The sequence below is a fragment of the Panthera onca genome, chromosome D2 (genome assembly GCF_046562875.1).
Source record: "Panthera onca isolate mPanOnc1 chromosome D2, mPanOnc1 haplotype 2, whole genome shotgun sequence".
In the NCBI taxonomy this organism is placed as follows: Eukaryota; Metazoa; Chordata; class Mammalia; order Carnivora; family Felidae; genus Panthera; species Panthera onca.
In genome coordinates this window covers 51176082-51202228 of record NC_138349.1, presented here as the reverse complement: position 1 = coordinate 51202228, position 26147 = coordinate 51176082, and the positions used below count along the sequence as shown (strand labels likewise).

The 26147-nt window shown below is 39.6% G+C and overlaps 1 protein-coding gene across 1 annotated transcript in view; it reads left to right on the top strand.

The window, feature by feature from the left end:
* Positions 1-26147, top strand: part of LRMDA (leucine rich melanocyte differentiation associated) — a 1023158-nt gene that overhangs the window by 795969 nt on the left and 201042 nt on the right. Inside the window, exon 6 of the mRNA XM_081790523.1 lies at positions 25059-25143. Coding sequence (XP_081646649.1) covers positions 25059-25143 — 85 coding nt within the window. The remainder of the gene's footprint in view (positions 1-25058; positions 25144-26147) is intronic.

The following is a 26147-nucleotide window of genomic DNA, read 5'->3' as shown; positions in this document are numbered from 1 at the left end:
CTTTCTCTGTTGTTTCTTTCATTCTTCCTGGAAAGTGGAATCCTAAATATGGGCAGCTGGTTAGGACTGGAGCCTTGGTGACTTCTGAAAGTTATAACAAATGGAAGTCATTATCACCATTGCCCCCCTTTACCTTTGTGCTACTTGAGGCAGAAAATGATTTTTCCCCCGGTTTGTTTTGGAGTCTTTCATCCAGAGAGAAAGGGATTAGCCTATGGCTACAATAGTGCTTTCAGGGCCTTTTGGCGTGCTGCAAATGTTTACTTATCCAGGTACAAATAGGTAAAAGCACATAGTTAAAGATCCCAGCTGCAAGGTCATTTACCTTTTTAAAATTCAGCCGCATGGGCCGACTGAAGTCGAGGGCTTGCTGGTATGAGCCATTAACTGCCTGTTGTACGTAACCTCTCCTTGTCTTACACACAGCTGCGTGCGAGTCGCTGGTGCCTGCAGCCAGCCCACCATGCATGCCTTGCGAGCAACAAAAGCAGTTTAACTTGTGATCGCTGATCATATGATCCACTTACAGGGTGCAGGCTCAGTCAAGTAGAACTGGTAAATCATTAAAAATGCGCCTCGGCGCTGTGCCTGCTGAGTAAAACATCATGCTAACATCTCTTCCCCCACCCCCAACCAGTTAGCAGCATCGGGAAGGAGCTGGTACCAGCTGCGTGTTGGAGAAATCTCATGTCACTTCAGCCTAGCATGGTGGAAGATTGTCAACTACTCCAGGCTGCACAGGAAAGGAAGACAGAAATAATCTGAAATGGCAGCCATCCTCTCCCCTGTCCTTTACTTATTAACTTGACCTGTGCTAAGTGTTTTCTGTGTGTCAGGCCCAGTACTGGTACCTAAATTACAAAAATGAGAAAAGAAATGGATTCTGACTCAGGCTCCCATAGTCTGCCACGAAATCAATTCACCGCCAAGTATTTTAACACAGGCACCAACCGCGTGCCATGGAACGCTTAGAGGCCTGGGGAAGCCAAAGAGGAGATGATGCTTAAGTTGGACCTTGAAGGATGAATCGGATTTCATCAAAGAGACATCTGATAGAGGAAGCAACTTGAGCTCTGCCTTAAAGTCTTACTTTCTAGAATTCTCTCCTCCACGAACTATACCTTTTTTCTTACTTTCCCATAGGCTTTGACAAATTGCGTGAGTCTATAATGGAGAGTCCCACGAGTCTTCTCTTTTGATTTCTACCTCAACGCTATCCAACTATACCATAAACCCTCCAGGAACAATCCTATATCCACAGCATGCTTCATTTTTCTATAGCTCCAAAAGTGTTGGGGGTGTACTATTGTGTTTGATAACCCTCTTTCTATTTTCTAACCAATCAGTGAAAAGCGAAGCCAAGTTGCTGTAGAGTAGGCAATAGGACTTAGAATGTTCCAGATAGATGTTCCTCCTCCCTATACACCAGAACATCTGCTGTTGAAGGAGAGGGGAGGGAAGAGCCTTTTATGAGCATGTGCACCATATGTGTCACATACATTATGTGTGTCCATATGTTCTGAGATATTTGGGTCTCTCAGGATTCCTGCAGTTGGCATGGCTGATACAACTTAAAAAAATTACTTGGGCCTCAAGAGGCCCTAGAGAGTAGATTTAATAATATATTCATTCTTGTGCTATGCCATTTTAGTTCATCCAGGTACCTCATTTATTATCTTCCAAGTAACAAGTAATCGTAGCCCATAAATGCCTTTTGTCTGTCTCTTTTGTTTGATTCACAGAGTTTTATTTAGAAGCCCATTGTACTACAGCTGAACATTGTGAAGTGGACATATTTGGGATTTGTACTCCCTTTTGTTTTCTTACTTGGTCTGCTTATGCACTGGTCAGTTACAACATCTTTGAACCATCCCTTCCTTTGGTGGGAACTAACCCTGCAGATAGTCACTTCCTGCAGAATAGCCTCCTGATTCCTCTCATCAGGACTGTTGTCTGGAGGCCAAGATGAGGAGATGGAGAGTTGGAAAAATTCCTTGAATCTCTCTGCAACCTGGTGTCCTTGTTCTAAAACACCAGTAAGAATAAGGTTCTTTGGCTGGTTGTGGGATGAACAGCCTCGTTCTTTAGAAAGACATCCATCTCCATAGTACAAAGAAATAGAGACCTGGGACTCAAGCTTTGTAGGATTAGGAGTCAGACAAAATGGGTCAATTTACGCAGCTTCCTGCTTTACATCTATATAAAGGAAACTATATTCCTCATCTCTACGCACCCTCAACTCAAACCTCAAAGACCTTCATTCAAAAACCAGGAAGATGAATCATAGCATATTAGATATCAAATATCTATTAAAACCTCATCCGTTGGGGTGCCTGGGAGGCTCAGTCAGTTAGGCGTCCAACTTCAGCTCAGATCATGATCTCACGGTCCGTGAGTTTGAGCCCCGCATAGGGCTCTGAGCTGACGGCTCAGAGCCTGGAGCCTGCTTCCGGTTCTGTGTCTCCCTCTCTCTCTGCCCCTCCCCCGTTCATGCTCTGTCTCTCTCTCTCTGTCTCAAAAATAAATAAACATTAAAAAAAATTCAAAAAAAAAGAAAAAAAAACCTCATCCGCTTACAGAAACAGTTATTTAGTGGCAGAATTGAGAATAAATGAAACTATGTGTTTATGACCATTTTTGATTCGTGATATTTAAAGACTTGTAAATTTTTATAATTAAAAATAGGTTGTAAGATCTGTGATCATCACATATGGGGTACCACCTATAGAGGCAGAGCCTTGTTTTATTTTGAAATCTAGAAAAGTCATACAGCTACCTGTGTAGGGCTGATGGCCCAAAATTTTAACTCAGGCCGTTGTTACAGAGGAACAGGAAAGAGCTCTTCATTGGGAAGGCATTTGAAAGTCAGGATATTATTATCATTGATCTTGGCAGGAAAGCAGGCAGGAAAGCTGTGTTCTACCCTGGGCGACTCATCAATTCTTGGGAAAGGTACTTCGCTTCTTCCAGTCTTTGTTTTCTCATCTAAGAGTGATGTTAATACCTTTCCAACATATTTCACGCGGTTGTGGAAATCAAATACTGTACCAGGTTCCCTGCCTTTCTCCTAGAACAGATGAAATCTCTTCCATCCTTCACCCCCTTAGGTGATTTTGTTTGGACTCCCACTTGGAGCATTGGTTTTATTTGCTCTTGTTTCTGCAGTTGTTGACTCATCTTTTTCCCTCCCGCTAGACCGTAAGGTACTTTAAGTCACAGCATGGTTTATTCCTCTCAGTATGTGCCAGGTAAGGTGCTTGGGAATACAGAATCAGAATGGAATTCCTTGGTTGGAACCAGGTGTTCAGTTTCCTCACTGAGACCATGGTGGCTATATTTATCTATTCCACAGAGTTGTTTCAGGAATTAAATAAAAGTGTGCCAAGTACATACTAGATACTCAGGAAACTCTGACTTCTTTCTCCTGTCCTTTGTACATAGTGGCAACTTAACACATAGTTCTGGACCAAATTATATTTTGAAGATGAGGAGGAAACCCATGCCTTCTCTCCCACCCCCACCCTTCTTGTTAAGGTGTTCAGGGAAAGGATGGCCCTGTGCTCAGTTATGCGCCCCAGCCCCCATTTGCTTCCTCTCCCTCCCTCCACCCTCAGAGTTGTATTGAAATAAAACTACAATTTCACATGTTGATATGAAGTACTGTGGAGGTTTGCAGAAGACATAATGCAAATTTTATTAAGTTACCATTATCCTTGTCAATGGAATTAGTGCATTTTCTTCATTGGCATCTTCTGCAATTACAAATAACAAGGAAATAACTCATGCTGTTATATGAAACAGCTTATAAATTTTTACCTACGTGTGAAAGGAATCGCTTGAAATCCAAAGCTGCCAAGAGGAATAATTAGGAGCCACAGAACAGATCTCGGTAATGTGACAGCAGCTTCTAAAACATCCCACAGGACAGAGAAGCGCAAGCTGGCTTGACCTATATCTTTAATAATACAGACCATTGCCCTTGGATTGAATCTAAAGGGTAGGACCAAGTGCTTGCTTCATCATGTTTTAGGAAAAATTGCCAAAGTTTATTTATGAATTCCCCACACAATGGCCTCTTGCTTTGATTATGAACCGACAGAGCTTTTTAAGTAGCAACTCAGCATGCAAAATTAAAAGCAAAAAAAAAAAAAAAAACCCAAAAAACAAAACAAAACGACCACAGAACATAATTTCTTATATTCTGTCATGCTTGGCAAAAAGTATTATGTAAGACCCAACTTAGACAAATGGCTGTGTTAGCAGTAGAAATAACCTTTTGTTTAATTAGAAAATAGGAGCTATATGGGACAATAAAAATGGTTACTGCTGCCCTTCGTCACTGTTTAATAAATACGATCGTGCTAGAGATAATGGTAAGTGTTATTTATTTGTGCAATATCACAGACTTGGTAATTGTTCATGTTGTTGATAGTTATCCTGTGTGGAGATCATAGTAGTTTCAGAATTTGTTTCCTTTGATCCAAGGAAAGAAAATAGCAAGTGTTTACTTAAAATGCCCCTGGCTTTCCTGGGCCAGAATAATGTATTTGAGTATTTTTAGCCCCTCTGTTGCAAGGGCAAAATCTCTCTGGCAGTGCCTGGTGCATATTGAGAACTGGTGGGTTATTTTGAACTGGCTTTTTTTTTTTTTTTTGTCCCTCAGAGTGCTCTCAGGTCCTCATTGGATGTACTTCTCAGCAATGCCATTTCATGTTCAATTCCTATTTCCCAGAAGAACCAAATTTAGTAGCCTTGCTGGAGGGAAGAAATGGGGCAACGTTTCTCACCTGAGGATGTGCTCATGGGGAGAGGAACATCTCCCTGTTGCTCCCTCTTGAGAACCAGCCTATGGGATGAAGATCAGACTGAATTTCACAGCATCTGCTTCAGTGTTTTCTTGGGGGGTGGTAGGGAGAAAAGGCTGAAGGTAGTGGCCAGATTTCAGGGTCAATTCCATTTTGTGTTTTACTATTAAACCTCTAGTTGTGAGACTGTATGAGTATTTGGGGTCATCTGGCTAGAGTTATTTCATTGCATATGGCAGTTCCCACTTGGTTCTTTTTGGAGAGTTTCTGTTTTCTTTCTTGTTGTGTTTGCTGGAGTAGATGCTCCATTTCCTGCCTTTTAGAAAAAAAAATGTTCGTGGTTTGTGATGTTGGATGATTTATTATTATGATGACTTAAGGATTTTTCACTCTAGACTTTGGTGAATGTGAGATATTTCCTCAGACCTCTGAGCTCGTATTAGGCTCCTCTCATAACTGAGAAGCCCATGGCAATGAGATATGGTACAAATTTGTACAGGAGTGTTTTGTGTGATCACCTATTTCTTTGAGTGCTAAATAAGCCTTTCTAGAAGGTTTCCACATACTAGCTTTATAAAAATATAGACAGTGTGTCAAAAGGAAAACACAGCACAACAAAACCCCTTTCCTTCACACAATTCATTTTAAGGTTCAAAATCCCCGAAAATCCCCAATCTCCTCTTGCAGTCTGGTTCCCACTCTCTAACTTTCCTCATCTCCCCCTTAAAGAAAGAAAAAAGCATTTCTTCTAGGGACTGATAAGTTGTAGGCCGATGCTTAGCAACAGCATTCCTGTGCTTTAAGTAGCTGCAAGCCCCTCGCTGAACTCTTTGATGTGACTGTCAGGGCAGATTTATTTTGTTTTAGCACATTGTCTACTTGTCCAGATGTATCAGGAGATAAAAAGGAGTCATGTTTACACTCCTCCCTTTTTTTTTTTTTTTTTGGAGATGTAATTAAATCGTGTTTTTGATGAGTCTTGGGGAGCTCCAGTTGAAGAAAACAAGAATTGGCTGGAGTAAAGGGAAAAAGGAAAACTCACTTGGCAGAATGAGCACCTGATTTGGTCAGAAAATAAAGTATAAGTACCAGCTGGCTTGGTGATGTGAAGATGGAAGTTTTGATCTGATTCTTTTCTCCCACTTTTATGAAGTTCAACCAGGAGGAAGGGAGGAGTCCCTCCAGTATTCACTTCTTGTGGTCCCATCTCTAAAACCTTTTAGTTTGTGGTAATAGTCTCTTCCTTCTTTCTTGCTGTACACAGCCACACACAGAAGATCTTAACTCACTCCTTCCCTCCCTTCTTCCTTTCTGCCTTCCTTCTCTGTCTTTGTCCCTCTCTCGCTTATCTATCTATCCATCTATCTGTCAGTTACTGGGCATTAAGTATGTGGTAGACAGTTGTTAATCCAAAACCAATAAAATTGTTGAACAACAGAGATCTGGAATACATAAGTCTCAGAGCTGGATGAGTTGAATTCCCTCATAGTGGGATTGCCACTCCTGTTTCTTTTCTTTTCCTTTCTTTTCTTTTCTCTTCTTCTTCTTTTTTTTTTATTATCAGTTTTTTTAATGTTCACATTTAGTAACACCATTCTGAGTTCTATTAATGACCTGCGGTGAGCAGTGACAAGCAGAAATCCAACATTTAGTACTGCTGAGGACCTGCCAGGCAGAGGCTTTAATCTGCAGCCAGAGGCACTTCATTTGCATCCTAAATAGGTTACGCTGCAGCGCCCCCTTCTGCCCAAGGAGCCCTGTAACACGAGGGCTGCACTAACATGCAGTTTTCTCTTTTGCTGAGGGCCCTTGAGGACCCTTGGGCAGCTTGCTCTGGCCTTCCCAGCCAGGGAAGGGCCCTTCAGTTTGGGCCCTGGAAGAACAGAACAACGGTGATAACGGATGCTCACCTGCATGCCAGGGGAAAGCCACATCTTTATTTGGATTAAATTTTTTATTACTCATTTATCAGGGCAAAGGAGGGTGGGAAGCATTGAGAAACACAGGTGTAACAAAAGGGAAGCTGAGCAAAACTGGAGCTACCTCAGAGCACCCAGGGCCTGGTTCCCTCCTGTCCAACCTGAAATCCCAGACTGACATCACTTGAGTGCATCTTGGAAACTAGGGGCTTGTTTTTCTTTGTTTTTCTTTGTTTTTCTTTGTTCTTTGTTCTGAACGGCCTTTGGATGACTTCTCTTGGCATAAATGTACCTTGCACCTTAGGGCCCTTTTACATATTAGGGGACCAGGCTAAGGTTGAAATGAGCATGTGCAGGGGAAGCTCCTGGCATCAGGGGGACCATGGGTCCCACCTCTTCTAATGTAGGAGCTCTGTTTTTGGAGGAGATCATCTCAGAAGATCATCTCAGAGGCAATTAGTCTGGGAAGATGTGTGCTTATTGTTACCTTCAACTCTTGGAGGCTGGGGAATGCTGGATGTTCAGTGTTTTATATTAATTTATTTCACTATTTAACAAGTATTTGTTGAGAAGCTGCTACAAGCCAGTCTTTTTAGGAAGTGTGGAACACTGCTTTCAAGGAGCAAACTATTTAATAAAGGACACATTGCTTGAATATGCTCCTAAGATATAATTACATACTATGCCATATCCCCAAAAAGAAATACAGGGTTCTTGGAAGTATGTATGAAAGTGATGCCAGGGACATCTTTTTGAGATAGTAAGGCATGAGTTGGTATTTGAAAGGTAAGAGGTTAACCAGGCCAAAAATGTTGGGGGTGGAAGTTAAGAAGAAAGACTGGGCTATGCAGTGATGTTGGCAGGATGCGGACCGGCGTGCTGAAGGAGTATGGGGAAGGCCATTTGCTGGTTTCAGGGTGAGGGATGAGGGTGAGAGATGGTCCGGAAGCCCTAACAAAGGCCTGGGCAGAGGGCCTACTAGGCTGCAGATCGTGCTTTTGACTTATACCAAACGAGGTAAATTATTACATGGTTTTTAAGCAGAGTAGGGTATGATCACAATCTGTTTTTAAAAAGAAGTTCTAAGGATGGTCACTTCAGGTAGGACTTTCCCAGCAATTGAACCCTCTCTAAAATGAGTTCCCTTAGTTGATTGAAAGCTATAGTAATTCTCTGGTACTGGTGAGGATGGGGAGAGGAGGGGCTGATATTAAAAATATAGTGAAGTTTACTTCATCCTGGCCAAACTATAGGCCCACATTCCCCAGTGAATCTTTTTAGAGCTCATTTGCTCTTAGCCCTTTGCAACCATCCAAGTTTCATGTCTTCATTTTGTTTCTTACCAGGGAACCATCAACCTTGCTGTAAACTGGTTACAAATGTGCAGTGGCAGGATTAACACAGGAGCTGAGGAAGAAAGACCTGGGTTTTTGTGGCCGTGTTTATCTTTCAGAGTCTAGGAATCATGGATGGCAGAGGAGGGCAAGGAGGACTTGTAGAACATATGTCTCATAATAGGTGCAGAATTTAGTTGATTTGGTAGAATGCAGTCCAAAAAAATGGTGGAAAATGGTTGAATGGATTTCTTATTTGAGAAAAAAAAATCAAAATTTCTTTTTTTCCTTTGTCTTCCTTTCTGATTTCCCTTTTCCCTTCTTTTCTCTGTACTCCTCCCTCTTCCTTTCATCCTTAATGTTTGACAGTTGGACTGTCCTAAGTATTACATTTACCTGAAACGATGTAGGGATGTACCACTAGAGTAAGTTCATGCTAACCTTGTCCGTAACTGAATCCTGATAGAAAACAATGTGTTCGAAGAGTTGAAGGCTAAGACTTTAGGGGTACATGGTGATGTTTCTTTAGGAAATGAAACCATGAGTCCACTTTGCATTTTTCTTTGGCCACAGAGAGAATAAGGCCACTAGAATGATTAGAACTATTGCCCAGGACATAAGACTTCATGATTATGTCACTTGGTCACTTTTCCCATGGTACTCTCTTACATATTTGAAAGTGGAATCTCTCAAGGAAATAGTTTTATGTGTATACGTTTAGATGAGTGAAACTTTTGATGTCAACAATTACTGATAGTATAAAACAAAAAAAGGACTTTTTCATGAATAGCTCTGTGAATGATATTTGGGGGTTATTTATCAAATAATTTTCCATGTGTCAAACCATTTGCCACCACTTTTTTACTCCACTGTACTGTATAACTTGTAGTTTATAATATAAAAGCATTCATATTATGAAAATTAATATTTAACCAGATAGAGATAATGTGTTTGGTTAGAGAGTAATGAGAATCTTGGATGTCCAGAATAAATAGGCATGTTTTCTGCTACTTGGGTGAAGATAGGATAAAATAAAGTCCTTATCTAGAAAGGTTCACAAACTGGGGATTAATATTAGCCTTACAAAGCAAGATGGTGTTTGGAACTTGAAGTCTTTTATATCCATATCCCTTTTCACAGTCAACACACAGGCATAAGCACACATGTACCCATATGGCAGAGCTTTCGAGATGCCCAATGCCAGCATCTGAGCTCCATTTTTTTTCTTCACAGTTTAGCTATCCTGATAGCTCAGAGCTATCAGGGTGGGTGCTCAGAGCATATGAGCTACAGCCCAGGAGACTTTTAGTAGCCTAGCAGAACATTAGAATGTATCCTACTTTGGTCGCCATACTGGGTGTCCTTGAATTCCTAGGCAGACAATCCTGCCTGCTTTCCTTGGATCTCCAGGGGTATACAAAACTCAAATGTAGTAGCCAGTCCTAAGTCTGCAAGGGTCCCAGTTTTATATCCTAGCTCACATATGTCACGGATCTTCAGGGGATCACTTGAGCTACTTAGAACAAAATATCCTCATTTACTAAGATAGCAGTGGACTTAGATTCTTGGATTCAAGGAAAACATTTTTGACACCTCTTTTAGAAAGAGGTAAAAAGAAGGCTGAGCAACACAGTGGTGGAGAAATGCCTTTGGAAATGAAAGACATGCATTAGAATTTATTTTCCCAACATTTGAAGTTTGTGTAGATTGGGATAAAAACTTTGTAGAAGGTTCCCATAGCATGTACCTGCACTACTCATTGATACTGGCTACATGTTCTCTTGTGGTATTATCTATGTATAGTCAAAACGGGAATAATATCTCACCCCAGGACTAATGCTACTAGTTGCTTGATACAGGAGAATTAGTAATTAAATATGCTATGGAATTCCTGACCTATGCAGGAAATGTTAAACTGAGTTGAACTTTACCCTACTGACAGGTGTGTGTGAGGGGATGGGGCAGTAGGTTGGGTTGTCATCATTTCAGAGCTGTTGTGATATCTGGTGGTTCAGTTCTTAGTCTGTATTTGTGGTCTCCTTTTTCCATGTTGTACTGGGATCCCAGCAGATGCCCTTGGCCCTTCCCTCCCTTTAGATGGCTATTGCTGCTTTTAATCCTTTCTGGGATACCCAAGCTTGTTTAAAAAATTACTGCATGTTAAAGCTGTTTGGTGCCAGCTGAGAGCCTGAAAAGTTTAAAATACATGATGTTTGGAAGGCCTTATGGGGATGATTTTCTGCATGTGGAGGCCTTTCGTTGGTGTTGGTGATGATTCAGGATGGACTCTTCAACAGCACTTTCAGTTTTGCCCAGAGATGATGATGTGTTTTGAATGTTTATTGTGCAGCGAGGGACTCCAAAAGACTTGCACAGGTTGTTGTCCACTTTTGAAGGGGAATTTCCTCTTTTGGCCTTTTTGGTGTCCATTACATTGTATTCTAGACCATATTTACCTGGGGAGCCACTCCCCCTCCACCTTTAATCCATAGAGCTCTGGTAGGACCAGTCGCTGACCCAGAACTAGGAGTGGGCACATGATCCAGGCTTGACCTAGCAGAGAGTTCCTTCTCCTGGTCATGGAGATTCATTCTGCTATGGGCATATAACTCAGACAAGGCCACAGATTCCCAGATTTGGCTTGGAACTTTTAGGAAACAGAAGCTTTTTATGCTGTTTTGAAGATGGTAAGATATGGATCTGGAGATCTGGGAAGTCACCACATGGAGAAACTAAAGCAGGAATATGAGTACAAATCTAGAAATAGGAAGTCCTGATGATGAATTTGAGTATGTGGATCCAACCATACATGAAACAATGTACCCTTGGACTCATTAGGACCCTCCTTCCCCATATATTTTCCTAGAGGACCTTAAATTGAATTTCATCACTTAAAGATAGTCTTCTCTTCCTGAATCATCCAATTAGGGAGATTCTACAATTTTTCCTGGAAATGTGGTCAGGTGTCCAGTGTAGTCATAGTCCTATCACGTAAGAATTCTTAATCATGTAGGACTTTAATTTCATTTTCTGATAGTCCCTCTAGTGTGCATGACAAAATAAGCCCTCCTCCTGGAAAAAAACAAACAAACAATAATCTGGTTAACCATCTCTTTATAAAGACAACTTCATATGATTGAATATTGAAGCATTTCAGTATTCAGTTGTCCCTTCAACCTTGACATTAAATATTTTCTTTATTAGGCAACTTCAAAATTATCTCCTTCCAGGAACGTAGGACAAATTTAAAGCCTATCGAGCATTGATTTATATAATTTGTTATACAGCCATCTCATAGCCTTTTTTGAAGATTTTACTGTGAGTTAGTTCTGGCATCTGCTCCTGAAAGATGGCGATGGATAGTGAGGGGCCTGCTGAGTGAGTCACATGGCACCGTTCACTGGCCCTCCGGAAAGGTCCTGCTGGTTTCTCCTGCTAAGAACGCTTTAACAGACAGGGATGGGTAACTACAGCTAAGTGACTGCAGAAGATTCCAGTAGAATTGGCTAATGTAAGTACAGTGAAGTCGCTTTTACTCCACATCAGAGACTGTGGAATGGCTATCTTCCTCCTTTTCCCACTTTCACCCCTCCTCCCTGCCCTGGGATGGAACAAGGCCATAGTGAACACCCACTTGGCCCCCATACTCTTCCCTCCACAGTGTCTCTCCACAGCTGTATCTGAATCCATAAACAACTTTGCCCCAATTAAGACATAGGAAGAAAAAATATAGTTTCTAAGTCACTTGGCCTTGTGATATATATGCTGGGAAAATAAGTGTGCAGCTTTCCTACCCATCCTGGGCTTTGCAGCCAAACAAATCAATTCAGCCTTCAGAGAAGCATCCATTGCCTTGTGATTATGTTTGTGTAAAGTCTTGGGGTCTTTGATCAAAGAATGGCATTTCAGGCCAGGCCCTAATCCTCACTGCCTTAAGGTGTTTAAATGAGTTAAAAAAAAAAAGTTGATAACAGCTGGGACTTAAATTTGCCTTTGCCCAGCTTTTGTTTTGAAAGGGCTTCTATTATCCATGGCTTCCCTTTTCGAAGCAAAGATGGATCTTTGGGTAAACCAGAAAGGGAAAGAGGATATGGGAGGAAATGGGCGGAGACTCTGAATTAATCTTCTGAGGAAGAATGTTTGATCAGCGGGGAGGAGAGGTTGGAAGCCTTGGATGCTGACAGCAGGCACTTTCTGACTAGGGTGTGATTGGCACCTTTGAAGCTTCAGTCAGGAGCCAGTGTCCAGTGGGTCGGGGCTTCCTCTGTCTGTGGGTGGTGGTGTTAATAATGTGGCAACTGGAAGGGTTAATTGCAGACAAGCAGCAGGATTACCGTGAGGCCTCTTCAGCTCTAAAAGGAACAGTGCGAGGAAAGCCTCTGATCTGTCAGCCTTAGAGGAAATTAGTGGGAGCAGACTGGAGCAGGCTTTAAAAAAAAAAGGCATTTAGGATATTAAAGCGTAATGTGAGGAAGGATATTGAAATAGGGCGAAAGGGATAGGAGTGCTGATCTCTAAAGGCAACGTCCCCTCTTCCTACTAGGAATTTCCATGATTTGTTCAGATTTCACAGATGCCTTCTTTTAATGGTCCAGAAGACTGATTTTACTTGCGCTGCAACAGGTTAGGGAAGGGTTACACCCTGTAAGCTGTTGCCCCCAAGTTCCTGTGCAAAACTTGTTTGGTCTCCACCACCTGGCGGTTTCAGAATGTCCTGACGCCGAGGCTCCCGGTATAATTTTAAAACAAGTCAGAGCATTACTGACACCCTATCTGCATTAGCTATCTATTGTATATTTTACTTCTTACCCTTCTGGTTCAAGTCGGGATGTTGCCAATAAATCCTGTGTTACCATTAAAGAGGCCATTCATCACGCTTCCTAATGTGATTAATCAAGATACACCACAGTACCCTTAAAATGAGATCATTTTGATAAATCATGTATGACATGAAAAGACTTTATTCCTTTTAAGTGCAATTTAGACTGTAATTTTTTTCCTCATTTATGATTCATGGGAGAAACATGGATAAAATTCCCCTGCACAGTTACACCTTATCTACAGCAATAACTCAAAACTGCTTTTAGATGAAAATTCAGGGTCTTATTCACCAAAGCTGAATGCCAGCTCATTATTTTCTGGCGTTCAGTAGTCCAAAAATAATGTCCACACATTAAGCGGCATTCTCAAAAAGTTGGAATTGGCCAGGCACCAGGCACATCAATTACACTCCATCATCCTTAATAAGGAAGAAATATCAGATGTCCTCTTGGAGTTTTTCTGAATCAGTAATGCTCAGCCTTCACCTTCCCAATTTGGAATGATTTGGAAACAAAAATGGTAGTAACAAAAAAGTATGGGACTTTCAGCTGCTTTACATGGCTCTTCTCTCCTGTTCCATAAAGCTCAGAGGAGGTATTTTTCCCCTCTCATATGGTTCATGCTTTCTTTTCCATTCCCCTTTCCTTGTTCCATAAATGCAACTACCATTTTGTTTGGTCTGAGTTCTGTTTCTAAGCTGCTGTGCGATGCGGGCTTTCTCTCACCGCTGCCACGATCATTTGGGAAGTGATAGTCATAACCTCCAATAGAAAAATAATTTGAAAATGTGCCTTCTGGTGAGATCCATCAAGTGTAAGGTCACATTTTTGGTTAAAAGGCAGACACTGATGCTATTCATTAAACTGAAAAATGGCTTGTTTTCCACTAATATTGAAATAAACCCTAGATGAATGTGAAGGCATGCTGGCATGCACTTAGATAGAAAGCAAAGGGAAACACAGATATATTTAATTTGGACACGTAAAGTCAACAGAGTCTTAGGTCTTGCTTAAAATGGAATCAGGAAGATTGGCTGAAACAAATGTGAACAATTAGAAGTTCATTTGCCTCTTTCACAGGATGAGAACATTTAAAGAAGGATTCAGAGTCCAAGAATTACAGACTCACTTTGTGTTTTGTCAGACACTGTTACCTATGAATAAGGACTTGATCAACAGGTAATTTATTTCACTGATGTTCTTAGAGATTAATGCTGGGGAGTAGATCAAAATCCTGTATTTGACTCTGTGTTTAGCCCAAGAATGCACATATCCTATTCATATCCCCATAATACAACAAATGCAGCAAAGCTCGAGTTTCTCTGGTATGTCCTATTCACGCCAATGTTCTCTGTACCTCAGTCAGATAGAAATCAACAGCAAGCAAAGATTTCTTGCATATTATTCACATTTAAATGAAATTTCCCATGCTTTTATTTTTTCTGATATAAAGAACGAATTAAGAATATAAGGCCATTAAGGCTGTACTTGCCTTGTTTTCGTTTCCGTTTTGCATTTATGACTTTCTCTTTTTGCTAAAAAGATCTGTAAATTTATAAAACACGCATGTATCTCATTAAAAAAGTTTCCTCGTTCTAGCAACACTCAGCAAATCTCCAAAGAATGCAAGTTTAGAACATAAATATTTTAAGGCTCCATAAAATTGGCAGTGAATATTTTTTTCCCCTCTAAGACCATGTTCATTTCATTCCAATTTACTACCACGATTATATTTTCCAAAGCAGCTTTTAATACAATACACAATTATTTCATTCGCGGTTACATAGGTCACCTCATTAAGCCTGCGAAGATCAGGCCTCTTGTGATCCCCACAAATATCCTTGCATTTATTCCTAATTAAAATGGCCCTCCTAAAGTGTCTCAAGTTTATCAATACAAATAACAAACTAAGCAAAATAACCGCATTTGGAAAGTTAGCGGGGCAAGGTGACCTGGTCCCCCACATCTCAAACAGAGCCAACTGTGGTGTGTCCGCAGTGGTGCCCTGCCACCTGTTGGCTTTGCTTACATATAACAGGATATTGATGTCCCTCACAGTGGTGCGGTAACCCTCTGTGACCCCTGTCCCAGTTCATCACCCCCAAGAGAAAGAAGGAGCCGTTCGAGAATTCCAGGCCTCCTGATTTCCCCCATCATTCATTTCCTTGGCCACATGTTTCTTCTACTAATGCTAAAAATTTATGGCTGAGCACATTAAGGGCAGTACAAACCCTTCCCTTCTTCTGGATTATTTCAGAGTTTCCTGTAATAAGGAAATCCAAGACAACGTGTCCTCAGCAGATTGTATGTGACAGTGTCTGTTTCTATCTCAGGAATCTGAGGCATGATGGATAAACTGTCAGTTTTGAAGGATGATGTTTTCTCCATATTTCCATTATGAACTGGGCTGTCATCTCCTAATAAATTTCTTGCATTGGTATCAATTTATTTTTACAAGCAGAGGGTCTGATGTATTTGGGAAAGACACTGACAGCAGATCTGGCCTAGCTTGACAGAGCTGGCTCCACCTCATTTTGGAAAACTACTTTGGTTCCAAGGACAGAACTTGACCCGCAGCCCTCGAGAATAAAAAACTCTCTGAGAGGAAGAGAGACACATGAGGCAAGTTCCTTCTTTTAAGCCAAAATAAATCAAGCCTGTAGGACTGCTATGACATAATATTATTTCTAAGACAACCCTACAAACACAGATGAGAAATGCCACATGTAGCTGTTTACTAAAGATAGTTCGACCATCACAGTAATGCAGTGAATCTATGGATGAACTTACAACAAGGCTATAAAGATCATACTACTTTTTCCCTCAGAAAAGATCTCAGTAGTGAGTGTGTTTCTGCTTGACAAGTAAGGAGTAGTAGAGTCTATTCGTGTAATAAATACTTGATTACAAAAGATGTGCATGTCCCTGTCATAGCTACTATGAAGAGCAGGAGAGGTCATAAAGTCCTACTTCTCAAGAAACTTAAATCTACTTGAAGAGGTAAGATATGCAAAATTACAGGTTATACAAAATGGGAATGAAGTAAAAATAAATCACGGCTAACATTTAATGAGAAATACTGTCATCTTTGTCTATCTTACTTAATGTTCACCTCTACTGGGAAGAGAGGCTGCATAGCATCAGAATGGTTAAGACAGTGGCCACTGAAGGCAAGCTGCCTGGATTTGTGTCCCAGGTCTGCCACATACTAGTAGCCCAAGAAACTAAGTGAGACCTTGGTCAAATTACTTAATTTCTCTGGGCCTTAGTTTTCCTCATCTGTAACGTAGGAGTGGGGGCTGTAGCTGCCTCATGGGAAATGTTGTGAAGATTGAATAAATTAATACATGCAAAGTGTTTACAATAGTCCCAGATACAAAGTAGGACGGATATGTGTTAGCCATTTTTACCCATCCTCCTCCTCCTCGTGTCATAATAGCATGACTATTGTTTTTACCATTTTATACTCGAAGAAAGTGGCTTAAAGAGTTTAAGTAAATTGCCCAAGGTCATACAGCCAGATGGAGACTGGCTCTAAATCTTGGTCAGTGAGGCATCTGAGCATAGACAACAGGGAAGTAGAAGATACCAAGTTGTAAATAAGTCAAGGACAGAATCCTTGAAGCTTAATTAGCTTTTTTCTTACTATCCTTTCCATTCCTAGGCCATAAAATAGCCCTTTTCTACATAGCCCCAAACTTAATAAGTGTTGTATGTAGTGGTGTGCTGGTAAAGGTTTAACAACTAGCTCTCTGGGGGGAAAAAAGTATGCATGCTTATGTGTACACAGTTTATCGTAATTTTTATGTACATAAAGGGTGAGTAACTCACAACTTATAAATAAAAATTAAATAGATAATACTTTATGTTATAAATTCCCTTCAGCCAGTTGATCCTTATAGAATACTTTTGATTATTTTGGCGAAAGTCTCATGTCCATAGCCAACCTAAGGTTGTGGCAGGTGAACAAGTGTAATTCTGATAGGAAATATCAATGATTTTACCTCCTTGCTAAGTATGTCAGAACTTCCCTCATTTGTCAGTGACATGAGCTACATGTTTACTAACTGGATAACAGGTTTTGAATACTGGAAGAATATTTCCTCACATTTTTATGCTGTTCACAACATTTTGGCTACAGGTGCAATGTATTTTTTTCTTTTCTTTTCTTTTCTTTTTTTAAGTAGGCTTCACACCCAGCGTGGAGCCCAATGCTGGGCTTGAACTCATGACCCTGAGATCAAGAACTGAGCTGAGATCAAGCGTCAGACGCTTAACTGACTGAGCCACTCAGGTGCCCTGAAGGCACAGTATACTTTTAAGTTTAATCTACATCATTAACATTTTTTCTATCACTTGCTTAAGTTTAAGAGATCAATAAAAGAACAACTCAGTCCCTAATTTGTAGCACTTGGCAACATCTGCCATGAATACTACCACCATGGCAGTGTCAGGCCACCAAAGTGACATCACTGAAGAGCTGGGAAGAGATATGTAGCAACACATCATTCTATAGTATTTCCACTATATAGATATGATAGACATAAATAATTTAAAGAGCATAAATAACAGTAAAATTTTGTAAAATAATTAGGAAGTGATGAGTTATGGTATATATTACCTTTAAATATTATTTGTGCAATTACAAGTGTATGTAATTTAATTTTAAATAAAGACTGTGTTAAACAACCAAAACACAGAATTCCTGAAAATTTAACCACTGGTTTTTGTGAGCTGGTACAGGTTGACTCCAGACCCACTGATTATGTCAACCCCAAGTGGCCAATGAGACTACTCCTGTGTTTACATGGCATAGTCAATGAGTTATTAATAAATAACTTCATGGTTTTATTTACATGCCAGGCCACAAAACATGTTGCATATTAACATGAATTGGATCATCTCTCCACAAATATATTATCTTCCTTAGTTATATACTAAACCCAGGAAGGATTTTTTAGATACCTTCAAGCTTCAAATTCATTGTACAGTTTTGGGACTCAGGCTATGCAACCAAGCAGTGTTGGTCGGAACTCCAAATCCCGCATATGGTAGCTGGGTGATCTTGTGCAAGTTATATAACCTCCCTCAATTTCAGTTGCCTTATCTATAAAATAATAATAATAATAATGGTACTTGTATCTTAAGTTTGTTGGGATAGTTAAATGAAACTCTGTGTAAAATGCCTGCATATAATTAGTGCTCAGGAAATGGGACACACACACATTCATATATACATTCATTACTTGGAAGTTATAGTATTACATTGTGATTATATTCTATGTTTGAACGTTAGGACAAATACTAAATTTTCAGCAAGGATTAATAATGAGAAGCAAATTATTAACTTGCATTTCATCATATTTCTGTGGACAAAGATAAACATTTGTTTATAGATAGAATATTCCACTTTTTAAATTACCCATGCTCTTTTTAGTAAATTCTCTCTCATTCGATTGTTCAAGAAGTTCCTGTGTTAGGGGCCGCAAGGCATTCACTCTCAATTTGGGTGTTGGCCCCCGTGCTCTTGAAGTCTACATTCCTACCAGAAAGGATCAGATAGGGCCCTGTTGACAGTGGTGTGGGGCAAAAGTGAGGGATGATCAGGAGAGGAGTATCATAAACCTGGGGCCCCCAATGCAGACACAAGGTGGAACTGGGGAAACAAGTTGGCTTTGGGAGGCTTTGGGCTTCTGACTTGGTGCCTGATCACACTGTGAACTTTTGAACTGCACAGTCTTGGATGTATTACTTATCCTGCTTCTCTGTTTTCTCACTTCTCAAATGAGAGTAACAATAGGATATACCTCATACACTGGAAAATCATTAGCACTTAGGACATATTCAGGAAATATTAGCTCCTGTGCTTCATTGTGCTCCTTTCTTTCCAATCCCCTTCTTTTTCCCCCTTACCTCCTAATATTCCTCCCTCTTTGTCCACTTCTCCTCCCTCCAGTGGGAGAGATTGGAGAGATACTTGATGGAAAAATGCATTCTTTCATATCTGCCTTGATAAGTAGTTAGGATTTTAAATATTTAAATTTTAAATATTTTAAATTGCAAGAAGCAATGACACAATTAAATAAGTTGAAAAATCAAATCACTCTAAATCACATTAACAAAAATCTTTTAATCTTTGCCTATTAGCTTTTACCTCTTGTTAATTTTATATCATTAAAAATCACAGTGTGTATACTATTTTAATATTTACTGTGTTTGCTTAATATTATATCATAAAAATCTTGGCATGTTTCTCCCTTTTTTATATTATAGTGTTATTTGGTTGCCATAAGAAATCATCACTATTTCCATAATGCCCAATATTTAGTTTTTATTTTTCCTTTTGCTATGTAAGTGGCTGCTAAAAATATTTTGGAAGCTACTGCTCTGGATGATTTGTAAAGTCTTTTACATCTCCTACATTCTGTGATTTTGTTATTTATTAAACAGTCCACAAAATGCCTAAACCATAGTCCATCTGTCCTCCCTCCCTTCCTTCCTTCCTTCCTTCCTTCCTTCCTTCCTTCCTTCCTTCCTTCCATCCCCTCCCTTCCTTCCTATCTCCCTTCCTTCCTTCCTTTTTTCTGTTCCTGGTTCTTTTTTTTTTTCCCTTCCCTCCCTCGTCTCTCCTTCCATAAATATTTCTAAACTACAACTCTGGATCTGATGCCATTTTAGTAACTGGCATAAGTGGACCCCTTTATCAGATAGAAAAAATGGGAAGCTCCAGGATGTTACCTTCAAGGGGCTTCCTTACTTTGGGGAGGTCTTTGGCACCTACCCCTTCTATGACTAATTTATATGACTGACTTATAGTCTGAACTAGCCTTCAGCCCCTTCAATCAGCTGAATGCTGTGCTCTTGCCCAGAATCTACTCTTTGCCCCTTTGGGACATTTCTTGGTCTCTTGGTTATTGACTCAACCTCATCCTGTACCTTACCGTTTTTTATTCCCTCCTAGTTTCATGACTTCTCGCTCTGACAATATATGGCCTTTTCCACTCCTAAGCCTGTCTGTCATTCCCAACACGATGCATCTGTCATGAAGGCTTTCTATCTTGCTTCACACTGAAAGGCATGGTGCATTTACCTTGGAGCAGGTCAGAAGTCTCCCCGTTCTGGCTCGTTCTTCGGCTTCTAATTTAATCTTTTAGGTGATGGCAAGTTTTTATCTCTGATTCTGGCAACCTAGCTCAGACTTTTGTTGTGTCCAATTGCAATCATTGTATAGCTAGTTTTATCTTTGACATTAAAATGTTTGATTCATTCAATCACAATGCATTGACTGTTTTCTATATTTCTGGCAGCATGTTGGGTACAAGGGTTAATAGTATAGTTAATCTTAGAAAGCTAATATAGTTAATCTGGAAAGCTTTCTCTTAGTATGAGTAAGAAACAAGCAGGGACATAATTACTCTTCCATGTGGTCATGTGTTGTAAAGAGGTCAGGGATAAATTTCTGCGACAGTGCAGAGTTTGGGGGTCATGCTACCAGTTGGTGACTCTTAATAACTAGTATTAATCATGGTTATCATTTTTTTTGATGAGTCAGGAATGCAACCCAAGTCCTCATTTTATTTTTCTTGGTATTCGCAGCACAGGCCTTGGCATATAGTAGGTGGTTATTAAATACTTGATAACTAAATGAGTGATGCTTTTTCTTATGAAAGAAAATAAATGTTTTTAGAAGAGTCAGCTTTATACCACAGTTTCAGGGAATGAATTGTGATGAAAAGCGAAGATTGCTTTTGCTTGAAGGAGGCTGACAAATTTCCCAGACCCGGGATCACTTTATGCTGTGTATGATTTAAGGGTGAGTGAGCATGCCAAAGCGCTCCACTTGAGCTGAGTAATGGGGAATGAGTTGTGGAGATGTGGTCTTAGATGGTATTTTGTGAAAAATAGTAGGAGATTTATGGCTATTAAACAACTTTGTAGCTGCCCCCTTCTTGTTTTGAAGCCTGCCAAATCACTCCTCCTGTGGTCTGTATCATATTCCTTCAGGGCATCCATGATGTTCAGAAATATCCACTGGAATGCAGGTTTCCATGGAATGCACCCAATGGGAAGGGACTTGAATTTTACATACTCATCTGAAGACATTTGTTTTCTTCAACCACGGAGTGAGATTCTCACTCTGCAAGTCTCTCATGGAGTGTGCTGCACTTCCACTGACTCTTTTCCAGCGAGGCTGCCAAAGTTCTGTCTTCCTTCCTGCACCATGGAAATTGCAAAGTGCAGTATATTAGTGACTATTATCATTATTGCTGTGAGTTTAAAAAATTATCAGCAACTATCCATTTGTGAGTAGGGAAAGAGGACAGAAACCTTCAGTATGCTTTGACAAATCTTAAGCAGAAGAACTTACTAGGCTGGCATGAGCCTTTCAAGCCTTAGTATGAAGGGGGTACACATTCACTAGTATTTATCAGCTTTTTCTATTCCTTTGTCATACTCAGAAGCCTTAAGAAAAACAGAAATGGGGGTATTTCGTCACAAAAGGCAAACCAGAAACCGCCTAAATTCATGTTTCCGTGTTGTGCAAGTACTGGGAAACTGTTAGAGGAATTTCCTCTCATTATGGGTTCATATCAATATAGGGCTGTATGGATCAGAGAGGAAATAGGAATATTTGTTTTTTCGATTTTCTTGTTTGAGAAATTTCAAAAATGTAGAAAAGTTGAGAAATAGTGAACACATGTAACTAACATATAGACTTTGTGTTTTCTAATATATTGACATATCTGTTTCTAAGTCTTTATTTAAATAAAATAAATAAACCATATATACATGTGTGTGTATGTATGTGTGTATATATATGTATATATATATATTTGAAGCCTCCCCTATCCCATTAGCTCCAGTCCTATTACCCTGCATTCTGGCAGAGGCAGCCATTTTCATGAAGTTAGTGTTTAACTAGTGTAATTGTTAGATGTTTCCATACACACATGAGGTTGAAGATGAAGATATATATATAGATATAGATATTTCATATTTGTCATTTTGCAACTTGTATTTTCACTCTATGTTAAATTTATTTATTTATTTATTTATTTATTTATTTATGTTTTCTGTGTTAAAATTTTAGACCTATTCAACTAGAGATACATAAACCAGATTTATTGCTCTTAAATGCTAAATATTATTCTGTCATACAAATATACAATATTTTATTTATCCATTTTCCTTATTGACAGGCATTTGAACTATTTCCAATTTGGTGTGTTCTAAATAATCATGGAATAAACACTGTTTTATGTTCCACTTTATAGACCTGAGTGAAATTTTCCATAGTACATACATTTTAAATAAAATAGATTTTAAATAAAATTTTTAGTTTTATTAGGTACTGCTAAATTACTCTCCAAAGTAGTTGAACCAATGTCTATTCCCACTGGCAAGGGACGAGAGGATAAAAGTTCATTTCCCTTCATTCACCTTAGCCCTTGTTGTAAGACTTGAAAGTTGGCCAATATGGTGAGTGGAAAAATTGTATCTTGTTTTAATTTGCATTGCTCTTCGGACTAGTGAATTTGACCTTCTTCTCTTTCATTTATTAACCACTCAGGTATTCTCTTCTTTGAATTTCCTGACATTTCCATTGTCCATTTTTCTATTAGATTTTTAATTATTTAGGGACATATGTATTCCAGATGCTAATATTTTATTGTAGTTATTACAAATATATTGGGGTAGGAATGACTTAAAAAATAAAATGTAAGAGTATAACTTTCTGCCATAAGTAGTTAGGAAATTTGGCAAGGACTCAAAGATTTGAGAAGATTTATGGTTCTGAAGATTCAGATTTACCCAAATTTCCTTTATTCCCATTTTAGGCATATCTTCTTAATCCAGGTAAAAGAAAACATTACTTAACTTTTTCCATTTACATTTCAGTCATTTCATACTCAATATACTATGGGTATGTTGCTTCAGTTTCAAGGGAAGTTCTTTATTTGGGGGCAGGTAATGTGCAAGTTTAAGACGTTGTCTTGTCCACTTGTTTCATATGATAATCACTCTTTTCTTAATTGTTCCTATAACCATAATATCGAGAGAACAAATGTGTACATCACTATTGAAAAAATCCCATGGACTTCATTACGATAAGAGCCAAGTCAAAGAACTGGTATTTAGAATCTTAATTTGTAGTAGCTTCCTTAAACATCCAGCCAAAGACATTCCACCAACAGTTTGCAAAATTGTTCTTTTCCTGGATTCTTTTCCATGACTTGAGTTTATAAATGGACACCAAGAAGAAAAATAATTAAATGCTAGGCATAGAATGATGACTGTAAAACCGAACTCATGCCACACCAATTTTGCTTTGACTACAATTGGAAATAAAGGTAAATAGCTATTTTACCCTTGGTTGTAGAGCTCTAATGTTTTGCCCAGTCAGAGGTATTTGCTGAAAGGTAGTTTTTTCCAGTAATTTTAGGAAAAGCTGTCATCAAATTGTCAACAGCCCAAATTGAGATTAAACACACTAAGAAATATCACAATACAGCAACCTAAAATTCATACTGGTATTTTGGGCCTTTATAGCATTGAGGTGGAACAGAAACATTGACAGAGAACCTACGGCCTTTTACTAAGGAAGTATGGTAGATCTGTGGAAGGACAGCTGCCATTACTTTGCCCCATATATCCTGCCTCCAGCATTGAATAGGTGCCATATTTAGAACACTGTCACTGTGTCTCATTTATCATGTGGGGATTGCAAGAGACCCTGAATGCCAAATGGAGGGACATGTGGTGACTTTAGTATTTGAAAATTAATCTAACTTCTGCAGTGTCCTAAGTATCTAATGATATGGTATCTAGCAAGTCCTATCTACTTTTTAAAACATTTTTCTTGGTGACTGAACTTTTATCTTTCAGGACCCAGTACCCTCACATCAAGCTTTAAACACCACATGTTTCCTTTGGAGCTGGAGTGAAGTTGTGCTACCTGAAATCTGTCTCTACCTTAGGGACAGAGCTTCTGATTTTGCTCCATTCAGAACTCTTTCTGTAAAGTCTCCACTGAAAGCTGCTTAATCAAACATCTCAAATGTCAGAAGCAGGGTTTAAAGGGTTTTTCTAGCAAGTAGGTCTAATCTCCTACTTAGCTTTGATTCCTATAATGTAGATAATCTCTTTGGAGAAAAGGCCTGCTCCAAGCAGGGCAAATATATCCCATAGAATATATTTCCTATTCCAGAAAGAAAAATGTAGCATTAATGAAATTTACTTTTTTTGAAGCTTGGAAAGGTTGTAAGCTTAGGATTTTGATCCTAGCAGATGTTCTTTTTTGGATATTAAAAAAAAAAAGTAGTATTTGATTCAGAAGTCTCAGTAAGAATTGCAATAGTGATGCTTCTTGCTATAAGTATCCACACTGAATGTGTCAGAACGGTCATGGGTTCTGAGGGACACCTGACTCCACAGCCATAGTCCTTTCTTCCTGGCTTCATCCCCTTAGTTGTAGAATTACAGAGAAAGAAAGGTAGCACTTCTTACCCATACAGGTCACACTATATACAGTTCGATGGTTAAAGAGCTGTTGTGTACAATAAAAAACCATTTTCACAGATACATTTCATATCATTTTCTTTTAGGCTTTGGAATGGCAAAGTTTTATTGGGGACCATTATGTACCAAATTTCAGATGAGTTTTTCAGTGTGGTTGTTAAACTTAGCCAGAACCCCAAATGCACAGTGTACAATGGTTTATATCCTTCGGTTCATGCTACTGAGCTTCTGTGTCTCCATGCCACTGGGCCCACGTAAACTGGCCCTGTTTTTCCCCATCCACCCTGGGGCAAAGCCCAGCATCTTCACTGGTTTCCATAGAAATCTACTCACAGTGAACACTGAATCTGTGGGAAGCACCTGAAGAAGGCCTGTGACCTTTACCCTCTCTCCTTCCTCCTTCTCACCTTTCAGTTCAACACAATAAACAAACCATCCCTTTGTCACAGAGCCCTTTCACCTGTTAGTGAGACTCTTCAAAGCTTCCTATGCTACCCTGTACTCACCAGCACATCTCAGCACAGACAACTCTTGCTTCCTAAGAAGAGTCTTGGTTGATAATACTTCCTCCAGACCCAGATCCCTAGAAGACATGTTTGGTAAATGAAGGTATTTAGTGGCTGGTGTTACTTCATGTTGACATGTTCTTTTATTACGCAGGCTTCCAGTGACCATGTCGAGGCCCCTCCAGAGCACCCCTATACACCCCTGCCTTCTGCTTCCAGGGATCTCACCAATCACCGAGGTAGGAACTCAGCTTTTTATTGCTCTTAGTAGTTACAGGGAGGGACACTTGGCTGTGCAGAGCTCTGGGCTCATTATTGCTGCCTCTGCACTTTAGAAGGAACACAGTGCTTTTCAAGGTCTTGATGAGAAAACCATACCTGTCAAACCTAGTGATTTTAACTCATATTAAATAGAATTTAGTGGCGGTCTACTGGGAAGGCAAATAAATCCATGCTATAATATAATTTTGTGATTTGATTTTTTTTTTAAGTAAAGAGATTATAGTACTTAAAAATTACTAAGTAGATCATTACCCGCAGCAAAAGTGTTGGAGAGAATTGAGAAACTCACTAATGTTTGTAGAAGTATCATTGTTTGGAGAGAATAGTTTAAATCTGTAATTTTAAAATGAATGAACTCTATGTTACAACTAAAAGGAATTCCAATTTGCCTAACAACATTGCCCAGGATCAATGCACGGCTTTTCTTAAATTATCTGATCCTCAAAAACATTAATTTGGCTTACCTGGTATTCCCGAACACTTGAATTCTTACTACCATTTCTAGAGTCTACATGGAATATAATTTAAAAATGCCTCATCCCTTTGCTGTCTGCTTAGGCCAAGGACTCTATGATCACCTTTGTTGGAACCGGGGGGACACGAGGCCATGTGGTATAACTGCTTTACCCCTTTTATCCTGGTTATGACTACAGGCATGTTTCTTAATTGTGAATCTGCCTTCCAGTCTAAGTAAGAACAGGCTTTTATTGAGGGCATTCCATACTTTGAACAACATTTCCCCAAGCGGGAAACTCCCCTCATACATTCTGGCAACACTGAATAAGGACTGTTCCAGCTCCCACCTTCTTTGCAGGATGGATGGGCATGAACAAAGGCTGTAGAGATGCCCAGAAAGTGGGGAAGCTGGCACTTGAGAAGACATGTGGGCTCTGGGCAAATGGCACACTTCTACTCTGCAGGCAATGATCAAGAGTGTATTGCAGGATTCCAGGTGTCTGTG